At 40.1% G+C, this 15,230-nt stretch overlaps 2 protein-coding genes across 3 annotated transcripts in view; one reads left to right on the forward strand and one right to left on the reverse strand.

Annotated features, from left to right (window-relative positions):
- Positions 1-705: 705 nt before the first annotated feature.
- On the reverse strand, positions 706-1,766 carry triap1 (TP53 regulated inhibitor of apoptosis 1). Its single transcript, XM_085794548.1, has one exon. It carries the CDS (start codon positions 1,711-1,713, stop codon positions 1,489-1,491), a length of 225 nt encoding a protein of 74 aa, XP_085650674.1. The 5' UTR covers positions 1,714-1,766; the 3' UTR covers positions 706-1,488.
- Positions 1,767-3,472: 1,706 nt separating this feature from the next.
- supt5h (SPT5 homolog, DSIF elongation factor subunit) overlaps positions 3,473-15,230 on the forward strand; it is a 44,278-nt gene continuing 32,520 nt past the window's right edge. Inside the window, exons 1-5 of one of the 2 annotated variants that reach the window (XM_085796587.1) lie at positions 3,473-3,594; positions 3,843-3,950; positions 5,552-5,711; positions 5,812-5,880; positions 14,480-14,549. In XM_085796587.1, the coding sequence (XP_085652713.1) occupies positions 3,864-3,950; positions 5,552-5,711; positions 5,812-5,880; positions 14,480-14,549 (386 nt within the window). In that variant the 5' untranslated portion in view covers positions 3,473-3,594; positions 3,843-3,863. Of the gene's footprint in view, positions 3,595-3,842; positions 3,951-5,551; positions 5,712-5,811; positions 5,881-14,018; positions 14,372-14,479; positions 14,550-15,230 lie in introns of those variants that run through there. The other variant, XM_085796588.1, reaches the window with a different exon arrangement.

Below are 15,230 nucleotides of genomic sequence, written 5' to 3' on the forward strand. Positions count from 1 at the left end.
CTGCGATGGTCTTGAGCCGGCATTATTCACATTAATATTTTTATCGATCTTAAGATAATTCGATCGACAAGTGGATGGAAACATGTTTACTGTAGATCTCTGTGGCCTGCTCGGCGATAACCTTTGGATATTCTGACATTCTTAAACTCGGATCTCTTTCAGACTTGTCTCAGTTTGCTCAGGTGAAGTTGTGAGATTTCCAGAAGGTCAAAGGTCAGACTCAGAGCAGCTTTATTAATTGCTGTGGTTCCTTGAGCTCAGTCTGTTTCTACTCCAAAATCCTAGACCAGCAGTTTTGTCCGACCATCGGTTGAAAGCTGCCTGCAACACCTCACTCAAGGCAAAACAAAGGAGTGTTACACTTGTTATAAAAACATGTAAAGGGCAGTTCCACCATGATTGCAGGTCATGATCACATTTGTCTTGACTTGACTGATGAGCCTGCATTAAGATCCAATTTAAATCAAAAGTGACTATGATGTTCTCAGAACCCACCAGCCTAGAGATGATGGGATGCTCAGAATATTAAAACACAGTGTTAAACTAAAATAGAAATAAAAAACACCCTCGAGAGTTAAACAAATGACAAAAAACAAAACATAAATTAAAGGAAAAGTCTAATAATGTCAGAGGAAAGCGACAGGGCAGCACTGTTTTCTGTGTGACCTTTGACCTGAGGTTTAGTTCAAAGGAATAAATAAAGTCTTAAAATAAGGAATTTTAATGAGGACAATATTATTTAGTAGAATAAAATGACAGAGTGAAAATATACATCAAAATATGTTTGTGACAAAAAAGAAAAACGAAAATACAACAAAAAGTTAAATTCACAGACGGATCTGCTGCAGTGTGTGACGCCTCAACTCTCAGCTGCTCATGATGTTACTTCTCCATTTACTTCTCATGATAAAAACGTCCATCACAGCTCCCAGTGTCCACGGTGACGACGTCCTCACATCCAAAAATCCCATGTTTGAATGAATCACAGTGGCATAAAACTGTGTCTTCACCCTGGAGAAGAGCCAGAACAGCCATCAACACTGGGAGAGAGGAGGGGAGGGGTGAGGGGGGGGGACTAACATAAATTAAGTGACCACAAAAGCTGCTACTCTTCATTATTGAATATTGATTAGTGATGGACGAGCGGAAACGAGCGCCATGCAGACTTTTTTTTGCTCCTCAAACACAAACTGACTGACTGATGTCAATCTCAGTAGCTTCATCCGGTCCCACCCACTCCTCACATGAAATAAACTAAAAAAAAAAAAAAAATAAATCAAGCAGCAGTAGTTTTAAAAGGAAAGAGCCCTCACACACACTGTCCACACAGCCTCCTAGTCCTAGTCCTGCATCAGCTGCAGCAGATCTGCTTCTGCGCATGCTCAGTGGGCCTCGTGGAGTTGGACACAGTTAATGTGTGGTGGTGGTGAATCGGTATCGGTACCGACGACCAAACCGAACCGAGCCGAGCATTCATCCTCCTCTCCATCAGCTGTCCGGTTTGTCCTTGTTGGGGCCCATGAACTCCACCCCGTCCACCGGGATGTCCTTGTCCCTGATGGCCTTCTGCACGCACCGCTGGTACTTCCTGAAGGTCTCGGTGCACGGGTCCCCGCTGCGGTCCCCCTTCAGGAACTTCTCGGCGAACCAGCGGTTGAAGCACTGGTCGTACTCCCGCTTCAGGTCGGTGCAGGCCTCCCCGACGCTGTTCATCTCCGGTACACACGTCCACACAGACCCCACGGAGGCTCTTTGACCCACTGTTTTCACTTTCAAACCGACAGACAGTCGAGCAGCAGCAGCAGCAGCAGCGTCAACAACACGAACACGCACTGTACGTGACTCACCTTGAACCGTGCGATGTGATTGGCTGGTCGCGACGCTATCAGTCATCGCGACGTAGCAAAGATTGTATGTAAAGAGAGATAGGTCACTCTGCACTAAATTTAAAAATATTAATATCCACTGTACTTTTTGTGAACAGGAGGAGGAAAATATTTGTCATCTTTTTTTTTTTGAATGTCGTTATACTCATTTGTTTTGGATAGAACTAGAAAACATGTTTAAATGTTTGACAGGCATCAAGATTAAACTAAAAAAAAAAAAAGATATAATTCTTACTTATGATGAAAAAAAACTTAAGGGAAAGGAATTGTTTTTGTTGAATCTTTTTATTTTACAAGGAAAATATTATATCCATAAATGTAAATGGTCATCCAAAAAAACATATTTTTATGAGTTTAAAATAGAATTCAGATATTACATGCACCTATTACAAAATATGAAAGACAAAAAAGCTATAAAAACCTTACAATATTATAAATTATTGCAAACAACTATTTAATAATACCTATAATATATAAAATATAATATAGTGTTGGTACCCCTTTCAGTGTATATATGTATATATTCTTTGTTTGTCTGTTCATTGTATGTTTATTGTTTGAATATTTGTGTGTTTGTATATATAAATGTTTAATAAAAAAAACAAAACAAAAAAACTAGTCACTCTGCACAATCCACGAGGGCTCATAAACTCCATCTCGGTTTCATCATAGCTTTTCCTTTGGACCACGTGTGTCATGTACAGTAAATGTCACATAGGAACGCTATCAAATATAGAAAACAATTATTTATAGAAGAGCCACATGGTTTCCCTAAAATCTATTCATAACTTTACTTTAATCCATCATTGCTGTCGTTTTATTGTCTAAAATGTCTGCATACTGTTCAGTAGAGTATAGACTGCGGTAGTTTAGTGTATCTGTGTCTATAATATATATATATTTTTTTATTTTATTATAACAAACATACACACAAAGAAGACAAAAACATTATAGTAGCCTGTCTTAAATAACCTCATAATATTGGCAAAATATTTTATTCATAAATGTAAATTTCTAAATGTAACCCCATTGTTTTCTATTTTCTTAAAAGAGCTCTCTATTTTCTGTGACTCACTCAAAAACATTAAGTCCAAGAATGCACAACGTTTATATCAACATTTATTTGATCTCTCCCTTCATCAGACCCCAGAAAACTAATGTGAGGTATGTTGTATATGATCCTAATTTCCTATATTTGTAAATTTTAATTTATGTTCTTTGTATCAAATATCTATTTATTTGAATTTTTACCTCAAATTATAATTTTTATATATCTTTTTTATTTTAATTTTATTATTTTTCATTTTTTTATGGCTTTCCTGTTCCATCTGTTACTGTGTTAAATCTTTATTGAAACGCTGACATGTTAAGCTCAGTTTCAAAATGTATTTTATACTGAAATTTGCTGCTTGTAAGATTTGTATTTCTAAAAAAAAAAAAAAAAAAAAAAAATCATGTGCCTGCAAAAAAAAAAGAAAAAAAAAGTAGCCTGTCTGTTTCTGGTAGAAAACAAACTGTAAGCGGAGTGAGCCCTCCCTACTCTCCGAACCTACCGTCACCCAAACCCCGCGAGAAAATTACTCACTATTCCGAAATCTCGCCGTGCGCCGAGAATACGTGCGAGCCATTGGAGTAACCGAAAAAAGCTGATATTTACATTTACTTTAACAGCCAGCAAGATATAAACCACCTCGGGAGTTAGCGACAGGTAAGTGGCAGCCTCTGAGCTCATTCACCGACATCTGTCTGCGGGTGTTTGTGAGATATCTACAAGCTTTCATCCATGCTAACTTAGCATTAGCACGCTCTGCCAGGCCGGTGGTGCCTGTCTGTGTGTGGATGCTAAGCTAAGCTAGCTCAACAGCAGCCGCTCCGGTCCGGTCCCGTTTAAGTTACAAGTTCCGCTCAAACAACGTGCGCGGTGCTTTTTGTTCTGTTTTTTTGTTTGTGCCACAGTGTGCCCGGAGTAACTTCGCCATGTCTGACAGCGAGGACAGCGACTTCTCCGACAACCAGAGCGAGCGCAGCAGCGACGGAGAAGCCGAGGAGGTGGAGGAGAATGAGGTGTGCTAACTGCTAGCTAGCCGTGCTAAGCTAAGCTAACCGCTCACTGGTCTCACGTAAACAGAGAGATTCAGTTCAGCCGCGACAAGTGACGGAGCACGCAGAGTCAGTCATCATTACACACACTGTTTATGGGTCAATGGCGTGGTGTAACTGGTATTTTTTCATAAAAGTCTGAGGAAAATAGAATAGAATAGAGAATACTTTATTCATCCCTAGCAGGGAAATTCAAGTTAGTCCAGTAGCTCACACAACAATGACACAAAAAACATTTTAACAAGTGTTATATATAACGATTAAATCTGGACTCAAGTGTGGAGGAATAGATGTAATTCACTTTGGCAATGCAACACTGTGTTTCTTGATAACATTTTTCATAATTTGTCACATAATTTAGAAAAAAAATCTGTGTTTTATGGATATGTCCTGCCCAGTTTTACCAAAATGCAGTAATATTGAAAGATAGAAACACAGCTAAAAATCTACTTCAATTGAATTTTTCATAAGAAAGTATATTTTTTTCATTCCTTTGTGGTTACACCATTGGACATTTTTTAATGCCCCCTTCATCTGTCACCGACCCTTATACTTGTTAAAAAAACAAAACACACTGAAGCCCTCATCTGCATCAACATATACCTTGCTGGTTCTGTTTATGGGTCAATGATGTGGTGCAACTGGTATTTTTTCATAAAAGTCTGAGGAAAATAGAATAGAGTAGAATAGAGAATACTTTATTCATCCCTAGCAGGTAAATTCAAGTTAGTCCAGTAGCTCACACAACAATGACAAAGAATGAAAAAGATGAACACAAAAAACATTTTAACAAGTGTTATATATAACGATTAAATCTGGACTCAAGTGTGGAGGAATAGATGTAATTCACTTTGGCAATGCAACACTGTGTTTCTTGATAACATTTTTCATAATTTGTCACATAATTTAGAAAAAAATCTGTGAATGAATGATTGAATGAATGAATTTATATTTATTTACGTGTCGTGCACCAATTAAGGCGCCCATGCAGCCTATCAGGGCTTACAAGACACATTATCATCATATTTAGACACCAAACAAAATCATCAGAGCACAGACAAAACCAAACAAAAACAAAAACCACATGGAATTCACATAAATAATTCACTTTTTCTTTTTGACCAGGCACTTTTTATGAAAGTAGCTATAGTAAAGACTTCTTTTCTGAAGAACCATTCCAACTTTACCTCATCATCAACCCAAAACAACTCAGTGTGTGTGTTTTAAGGATATGTCCTGCCCAGTATTACCAAAATGCAGTAATATTGAAAGATAGAAACACAAAGCTAAAAATCTACTTCAATTGAATTTTTCACAAGAAAGTATATATTTTTTTAGAAGTACACTTAGGATAAAAAATATCATTCCTTTGTGGTTACACCATTGGACATTTTTTAACAACTCTGATGCACGCTTTTAAAACAATGTTTAAAGATATTTCTGATTTGCTCATCTTGCCCCCTTCATTTGTCACTGACCCTTATACTTGTTAGAAAAACAAAACAAAACACACTGAAGCCCTTATTGTTAGTTTGATCCCATAATGTCTCCCTATCCCATTCAAGGAAGAGACAAACAGCCCCGTGGGCAGCGACAAGGTAGCTGAGGAGGAGGGGGAAGACCTCCTAGACGACGAGGATGAGTATGACGAAGAGGAGGAGGAGGATGATGACGAACGTCCCAAGAAGAAGCCAAAACATGGAGGGTTCATCCTGGATGAAGCCGGTATGAACAGATGACTTCGCCCCCTCTCTGTCCTCGGCTCATCTTAGAGATAAAAGGTGCTTTCAATGACTTTGTCCTTCTCTTTCTCTTCTCTGCCCAGATGTGGACGATGAGTATGAAGATGAGGATGATCAGTGGGAGGAAGGAGCTGAGGGAATCCTGGAGAAAGGTGAGAAACTCAAACTGCACAGATACATGGTGACAGCATTTTTATCGTACCCTTCAGCCAGGTGTTTTTTGTTGCCACACAACATGTTGAAACAAACCTAAAGAGGTTTTTAGAAATTCTTAGAACTGTGTTTTACTTCAACAAAAAAACAAACAAATTACATGTAGATTTATTTTTCTATTTTGGAAGTTGACCACGTTTTCTGACCAGTAGTGTCATTTTTATAAAATCGTATCAGTTCAAGAAATTAAATGGAATATTGTTTAGAAAAAGAGCAACAAATTGCTTACCTATAAGTCGTACAGCCTTTATAAACTCTGGCTCTTATTAACAGAACCATACCAATGTTGTTATGTTCTGACTCATTTACTACTAATCGCACAAACAACATTATTGCTCATTACGTTCCCATTTGGCTTTAACTTTCAGAGAGCCTTTGTTTTCAGTTCACTGTAGAAAAACATACAGCGTTTAAGGCGCCGTTTTCTTAATGTTTAGAGCAAACGTGTCGCCAGATTTTTTTTTTTAGAATAAATCAGTATGAGGTTATCTGTGCTCGATAATGAGATGCAGTTGTGACTAAGTCTGCATCACAACACAAGGAGAAACACAACACAATCGGCAGCTAAGATCAGCTATAATGACGGTAACTAATTGAACATATTAAGCAAAAATTGTGACCCCTGGCAGTAATGAACTGAAATGACCCGATTTCGTCTGCATAGGTTGAGAAACATTTGAAACACAAACGGCCAAAACCTTCTAGTGGTTCACACTATTTGTAGGTAATGAGTTAAATCATGAAAACTATGGCTGTATTCGAAACCGCATACTATACTGCTAGTACGTACTGATTGGGCCAAAATGTAGTATGCAGTATGCAGTATGCGAACAAAAGCAAAATCTGCAGTATGTGAAAAGTTCCCGGATGTCGTACTGATTCGGAAAATATCTCCAGTATCTGACCAGTCTACATCGCGTACTGTATCCCACAATGCAATGCTCCCCTGACGTCCTAACCATAACCAGAGCGTAACCAAAGACGGTAGTGTAGCCGTGTACCGTAACTATAGTTTAATAAAATAAAACTTAATGCAGACTGATCGGTTCATTGTAAAATATTTATTTATTTTTTGTAAATGTGGTGATTTCTGTACGTAACGTTAGGCTCCAGAGCCCCGAGGCAGCGCTGCTTACACACAAGAAGCTTCACTTTACATTCAAACAAACTAATGCTACTGCCACAATTGAGATTTCATCAATGAGACCGACATTTATCTCCTGAAAAGAATTTAACCAGCCGGTGGTAAACCTCTAAAAACCTACGGGTAAGTTAATTAGCGACCGTTTTCTCCTCCGGAATGACGTCGTAGTGCTGGCCGGCCGAGCACGTCAGGAGCCGGGCTGCTGCCTCTGTGATGTCCCGGTCGCTGCGGAGCTTCACTTCTCCGAAAAACATCGGAGAAAACTTTTAAACAGCCGTCATTTGGATAAACTGGCCGTATATTTGGGGTCTTAACAGTTACTTTCTCGCATGAAAAAATATTAAAACTTAATAAAGTTACATAATTACAGCGCTAGAGCGAGAAATAAAACAGCTTTTAGCCTGTTTTACAGCTACTGCTACCGGTTGCCGTGAAATGCATTCTGGGAAACTCGTATACTGCATACTGCGATGATAACGGCGTCGGTCTGCTCGAGTAGTATACTGAATCCCACATTCAGTATGCAGTATACAGTACATATAACGCAGTATGTAGTAGGCAGTACGGTAGTATGCGGTTTCGAAAACAGCCTATGTGTTCCTCTGGGGTCAGCCTGCATCTCCACACTGAATGGCCCATCATTCATTCTCATGGCTATATCATGTAGCCCTGATGTGAAGAGTTAGGGCTTCATATCTCGTTTCTTATCAGATTGTCTGTATTTGCTTCACAGCATCACATTCTGATCAGTCACGAAGAACGCTAAAGTATAGGTTTATTTTACCTGGCCTGTATTTTCATTCATATTTTTAAAGATGTGTGGGGTGAGGAGGTGGATTGTCACGTTCAGTCTCACTGATTTCATAACTTGCCCCCACGGTTCTTTCTCCTCTTTTTTTGGGGATTGACACAAAGCCCATTGGATAGATGTTTGTGTTTCAGCTATAATATGTAAAACACTAACTAAAACCTGTGCAGCAGCAGAGCAGAGTCTCCTCACGTTACTGGAGAGGAGTAGACCCATTAGATTTGGTGTCTACATGAAAAAGACAAATATTCCAAATGTAAACCCAGACTAGAATCTGATGTCAGTCATTGTGATAATCTTGAAACTTTTTTTTGTGATGCAGGCGGCTGCATGTGGTGATAACACTTCTAATTTGCACAATTATTTCAAAGTTGCAACATGGCCGTGTGCAAATCCAAACATGAGCATGAGCTGCCTCTTTTTTTGGCAATCTGTTTGTGCATTGTTAGCGCCATAAGCTCGTGAGAGTGGTAACCAGACTTTAATCTTGACAGTTACAGTATCTGCTGTGGTCCAGTTTGAAGTTTGAAGAGAAGTGTCAAACCTAAGCTTGTGTGTCGTTGTTGGTCGAGCAGCAACAGGTGTCATTTACTAGCTGATTTAAAGGTTTTGTGTCAGTTTGATGCCTTAGCCCCAGAGCTGGACCAGCTGAATCAAACCAGGTCATTATAAATGCATTTAATTAAAGGGATAGTGCAGTTTTTTTCAAGTGGGGTTGTATGAAGTATAAGTGGCCCCTAAGTATAATATCTGCAGTAAACAGCTCCGTGCCGTCTCCCAGTTAGTCATACCAGCTCATAGTGCTGGACAGAGACAAACAGCTAGCAGTATATTTTCTCTGCCTACAAGAAGTCCCATCTCTAGATAATACACCAGTTTAAGTATATAGAAGCCATCAACTGGTCAGAAAAAAAGTAGTTTATCTGGAACTACTCACTCAGTATTAGTTGGTTAGCTTTTTTTTCTTCCTGATTTTATACTTGGAGGCCTCATACAACCCCACTCCAAAATAAAATGGAACTATCCCTTTAGAATTCCTGCTGCAAAAAGAGTCTGCACGGTCCTATTTGACTAGACCGTTGCTTTGTCTAAAACTAAAATGTTTATAAAAATCTTAAAAAGGCTTGAACTTCATCCCAAATACATTTAGAGAATAAGACTATTTACTATATAAGATAAAGTTTATTAGTCCACTTGATGTATCAGCTGATGAAGGATGAGAAACAGAAGTGGCAAAGTCTCACGTTTGTCCACGACAGAGTAGTGACACTTTCCTTAATCATTAGTACAGTACAATTGATTCACACAGGACTTGTCCAGCAGTCAGACCGTTGAAACGCACCGTAGCAGCTTTCCACATCAGTCTAGATCAGTGGTTCCCAAACCTTTCAGTCTGTAGCCCTTCAGACATTTGACCTGCAGCCATGCTCCCCCTACTCCTGCACACTTTAAGGCTACATCACACATCAAATAAAACCTATTAACTTAATTATTTCTCACCAAATTGGTCTGTTTCTTAAAAAAAATACCAGCAGTTTCATCGAGCACCACCAGTTCACACACAAAAAAAAAAAATCTACTAAGCATTTCTAGAACATAGATCCAGTTATGAATCCACCAGAAACTGCAACATACAAACTCGTCATAGCTTTAATAAGAAGGCTGTGCTTGAGAGGATGCACATAACTCTGCAATGTCTGCCGGAAACTGAGAAAGTGTATTTGGTCTTCAATTTTCATTATAGTCTATGCATGTGTGTATTTTATATCTAAAATATGCCATTTTAAAAATGCAAATCATTTTTTTTTGCATACCCACTACCTCATTTTGTGTACCCCAGTTTGGGAATCACTGGTCTAGATAAAAATTCAGTGTCAGGTTTCCTGCAGCCAGAGCTGACCACCAACTCAGTTTTTAGTATTTCAGCGATCATCTTCCTCTTCATGTGAGATTATCAACAGCAGCACCGAATTCAGACCTGTCAGTGGTAAATACTGGAGCGATGGGGCTGGCATCATCTGGCAACCCGCTTAGTGTTAAATCAAATGAAACTTATTGGCAGCACTCAGACTTTTAGTGACTGCTACGTCCAGGTCAGACTACATGATATTCACCCTGTCATAGTCCTTCACAGTTCATCCAAAAAGAGACTAATGAGATTTTTTCTCCCCCTAAATCTTCCCTCATTCAGAAAACCACAGCTATGATCAAAGTTAAATCATGGAATGTTTTTGTTTGTGTAAATTTCCTGAACTCATTTTAAAAGTCATTGAATTTGTACAGCACAGTGTTAAGTACGGCGGCCGAGAAGGGTCACAACACATGCAAACGCCACGACACCTGCAAGCCTCGAAAATCATCTGCAAATTCAGGAAACACTTTCATCGATTTCACAACACATGCGCTGCAAACGCCAAAACACACGCAAACTCACAAAACATATGGAAAGTCAGAAAACACATGCACACTCAGAAAACACACGCAAACTCACAAAACATATGGAAAGTCAGAAAACACATGCAAACTTAGAAAACACATGCAAACTTAGAAAACACATGCAAACTCAGAAAATATATGGAAAGTCAAAAAAACACATGCAAAGTCAGAAAACATATGGAAAGTCAGAAAACACATGCAAACTCAGAAAACATATGGAAAGTCAGAAAACACATGCAAACTCAGAAAATATATGGAAAGTCAAAAAAACACATGCAAACTTAGAAAACATATGGAAACTCAGAAAACACATGCAAACTTAGAAAACATATGGAAACTCAGAAAACACATGCAAACTTAGAAATCTATGGAAAGTCAGAAAACACATGCAAACTCAGAAAACATATGGAAAGTCAGAAAACACATGCAAACTCAGAAAATATATGGAAAGTCAGAAAACACATGCAAACTCAGAAAATATATGGAAAGTCAAAAAAACACATGCAAACTTAGAAAACATATGGAAAGTCAGAAAACACATGCACACTTAAAAACATTTGTAAACTCTGTAATGACAATGGAAATGTTTCCCATGGGGAACATAATCAATGAGTTTACATGTGTGTTCTGATGTTGCATGTATTTTGGCAGCACACATGTTGTGAAATCACTGAAAGTGTTTTGCAGATGTTGTCTGAGTTTGCAGCTGTTGTGGCGTTTGCATGTGTCGTGACCCTTCTCGGCCGCCGTACTTAAGAGCCCAGTGTCTTAGCATTGAGTTAGCCATGTAATTCTAATCGTCAGTGTTGTCTGACTTGAACTCTCTCTGTCTTATTGGTGTTCCTCTCTGTCATGCATGTCCTCTTCAGTTAACGGTAATTTTACTCCGCACACTCTCCTGCTCTGATGTTTCCATTTATATCCATGTGTATCTAAAGTAAATGGAGAAATTTAGTTTCATCCATGTGACAAAATCCATGTCCCAGAATGTATTAACCCCACCTCATCTCAGCACAGCTGTATTTGTGAGTGTGTAGCGTAACAGGAGGAAGCACAGAGGGCAAATCCATTATTGGCTCCTTGAACAGCAGCAGCTCGTAACTCACAGTCAGCTAAAGGTTATTGTCCATTCTTGCAGTTAATTGGCAAAAACCTTAAACTGTTAGCACTGATTTCCTGATGTAATCAGCTAATTTTACAAGTGCAACACTCAGGACAATTAACACTCAGATCTTAGTTTATTTCGCTGGATAAAACCAGATTGCAAAAACATCAGTTCTTTGGTCTGGAGCAAATTCAGCCACATAAATGAGAAACCACTTCTATTTAGATAACATACACAACATGTCAAGTGTAGTTGTGCAGCCAGATGTTTGATGGTAAACAGAAGGGTTGTGGAGGAAATCTCAGCCAGTATCAGTATTAATCTGGACATGTGGTAAGTGATTCTAGCTTCAGAGAACCAAGTGTGATCATTTGCCTGACCCTGCTGCCTGGTAGACGACCGCCATGTCTCTTTTCTTTTACTTTTCACTAACGGATGTGGTTGAAGCTTTTCATTTGGCACATGGTAATGCATAGCCTCACGTCAGGTTGATGTACAGCAGAAACAAAACGGATCAGCAGTCCCTGATGGCCCTTTTCCATTTGCACTACTTGACTCGACTCGTTTTTTTTAATTTCTCATCAGGAATAGTAACCGGTACCTACTGTTTTTGTATGGTCTAAGGTTGTCATGAGAACTGATACTTTGGTACCAAGTCGACATCTGCTTTTTTTAGGTACAGAGAGTACCAGACATGCAACTTTGCCCTCGACGGGCCGTGTCGAATCCTGTCAGAACGGACACAGGCGATTTACGCGTTAGAGTGTGAAGCGCTGGTCTCGGTGCAGCTACAGTCCAACTCTAGTGCGGTCCATTTATTAACTGAACGCAGCCGGACCTCGTTCTGCTCCAACTGGCCGGCGTACGCCATGAGTTTGAGTCATGTTTTCTTCCTTTTTTCGTCTTTGACACCGGTTCTCATCGGCAATTGTTACATAACAATGAATAGGCTTCTTGGCATCCTGGAAACCTGCCTGATTTTGGAGATATGCAGTGTTTGTTTGCCGTTACTTTCATTATTTCCGCTACGATTACGATTTATCTGTTTGTGCCGCGTATATAAACAGGGATGCAAACAGCGCACCGAAAAGCGAAACTCGCTTTTTTCATGACCAATTAGGTGACTTGTGTGAATTGTTCAGATCCGAAGAGTTTTTGTTTTCGAGAGGGGGGGGGGGGGGTCTCAGCTGGGGTCAGTAAAATGTTTTTCTAACAGGCTGACAGTGACAATCACGTGAAACTGAGGCGAACTCATTCATGGTCTCTGATTATACTGATAACAGCCGACCTCAAACGTAGACGCGCGACATGCGCGCTCATTAAGCGGCGCGTATCCGCGTGCAGTCGGTGCGACGGCGACGCTGTTTTTTCCCCCGTGCATGTCATGGATGTATTATATTAACGGTGCATGTCCGTGGAGCTGTGCACCGGACATGCCCCGTTTCAGAGGTGAAGGAAAGACGTCGCCTCCGCGATGTAGAATGTGTTCAATTAAAGTGAAACTAACACATTATATAGGCCTATATGTCCATTACACACTGAATGAAACATCCCATGTCTTTATTTATTCAGTTTATTTTAATAGTAATAATTATGACTAACATTCAGTGAAGACCTAAAAATCAGTATCTCCAAAATGGAAATATTGCAAAAAGCATTTTAATATAGAAATGTTGGCCTTCTGAAAACTATGTCCATCTATATGCGCTCAATACTTAGTTGGGGTTGAACTACTGGAAATTGACTTTTCCGTGATATTGTAATGTACTTATTTGTTAATGGTGAGCGCCCCCCCCCGGAAATTCCTCTCTTTTTTGGTCCTGACCCGTTTGCATCCCTGATAAAAAGGAAGTCACGGCAGTTTCGCGCAGAGTCGAGCTCCGTCGTGCTCAAACCGTGTAATGGAAAAGGGCCGTTAGCTCTGAGCTCTGCACTTCCACAAAGACTCACTGTGACTAAACTCTTTTTTGTCTTATCTGGTTCCAGTCGCAGATAAATACACCGTGACCTGAGATAGCTGGGTAACAAGGACTAGCTGGTCCATTTACCTGTGTGTCACCGGGGCAACACTGTTTACATCAGGCTTCATGTACCACATGAGTGATTCTGAATCTGACTCTATCATAACTATTGAAGCTAAATGTCAGGCACAGTTTGTTCCACCTCTAAGTGGTTTTACACCTTCATTTGAGTTAGATAGTTTAATGGCTGCAGGTAAGCTATTCATTATTAATTAATCCATTTATTGTTTGGTCAGCCAACAATTCTAGAGTATATCATACAGTATATATTTTGGCCAACTAATGAATGAATTGTCTAAGTGTTGCAGACGAGACGATCAGTCAGAGCTGATCAGTCCTGCGGCTCTGCTCTCTCTAGACCGAGTCACAGTGAGTGAAGCATCATGGGACTTTGTTTCTCCTGTACCGTCCTCTTGAGCCACATTGAACCCCTCACTGGCCTCATGCTTCTCTGTGCCGTACCGTCACCATTAATCTGTCTTGTTTTTCTGTTGTTTTCTCCTCCCATCATGCTTTGTGTTGCCGCTGCCTGACTCTGCTCCCGTGTGCTCTGCCCTGATGACAATGTCTGTTGGCTTCTGTCTTCACCTCTGCATCCCCATCCTCCTCCTCCCTCCTTCCCGTGCATCTGGCCCCGCTGCTTCTCTTCTCTTCTCCTTCTCTTCTCCTTGCTCTTTTTCTACACCTTTCTCTTTCTTTTTGCTCTGCATCGCTTCACTCCAAATATCCTTTTCCATCCTCATTTTTCCCTTCTTTTCTCTCCACCCTTCCTCCTTTTCTTTGCTCTTTTACCTCCTTCCCCTTACCGCTTCTGTCTGTTGTCTGTATTTCTTTTCCTTTCCCACTCCTCCCCCTTTATTTTCCTCTTCGTGTCTTCTCTCTGTCACTGGTCGGCCCTGAGCAGAGGAGGCTGAAGGTGAGTCTATTTCCCCCCCTTAACTGTGACCATCTTGCAGTTTTTTAAAACACAAATGAATGTGGCTCGTGTCGGACGTTGATCTCCACCCTCTTCTCTCCCACTCAGTGTCCAACCTGGACCACATGGTTCTGGACGATGATCACTCTGGATCTAGACGGCTACAGAACCTCTGGAGGTGACGAACATGTCCGACATCAGCTTCAGCTTCACCCACCAACCCTCTATCTGGCTTTGTAACCACAGACAAACTGAAAGTCTATAAGTTCCTACCCACTGACGGTTTCCTGTGCCAGTGATGAGACTTCACGAGTCCTCATGATACAGGAACCTCTGGGCTGAACTTGAACTAGTCAAACACAAACCTAGGGCTGGACGATTAATCGAATTTTGATCGTGATTATGATTTTGGCTTCTCATGATCATGAAAACACTGTAATCGAAGAAAAACGATTGCGATGTGCTGCCGCCGCGCAGCATGTATGCAAGTTACTGTGCTGTAAAAGCACAGTGAAATGGTATCCGAGTAATGAAATGGCACTGGATAGGGATTATTTATTGTTTTTACATTGGTATTGGTATTATTCGTTCATCACTGAAGCCAGAAGAAGCCTGTAGTGAAACCTCAGCTGAAGTTATACTGTATTTAAAGTTGAGTTTTGGTGGCTCAGTAAATACTTTTTTTTCAAAATCAATTAATAATCGTGATTTCAATATCAATCAAAATAATAGTGATTATTATTTTTTCCATAATTGTCCAGCCCTACACAAACCGTCAGGTTGCAGAAACCTATGTTTGGCTCATTCCCACAGACAGAATATAATACCGAAGGGTAGCACTGGTCGCCACGGGAAAAAA

This window comes from Trachurus japonicus, chromosome 13 (genome assembly GCF_045865225.1).
Source record: "Trachurus japonicus isolate A0001 chromosome 13, Traja_1.0".
Taxonomy (NCBI): Eukaryota; Metazoa; Chordata; class Actinopteri; order Carangiformes; family Carangidae; genus Trachurus; species Trachurus japonicus.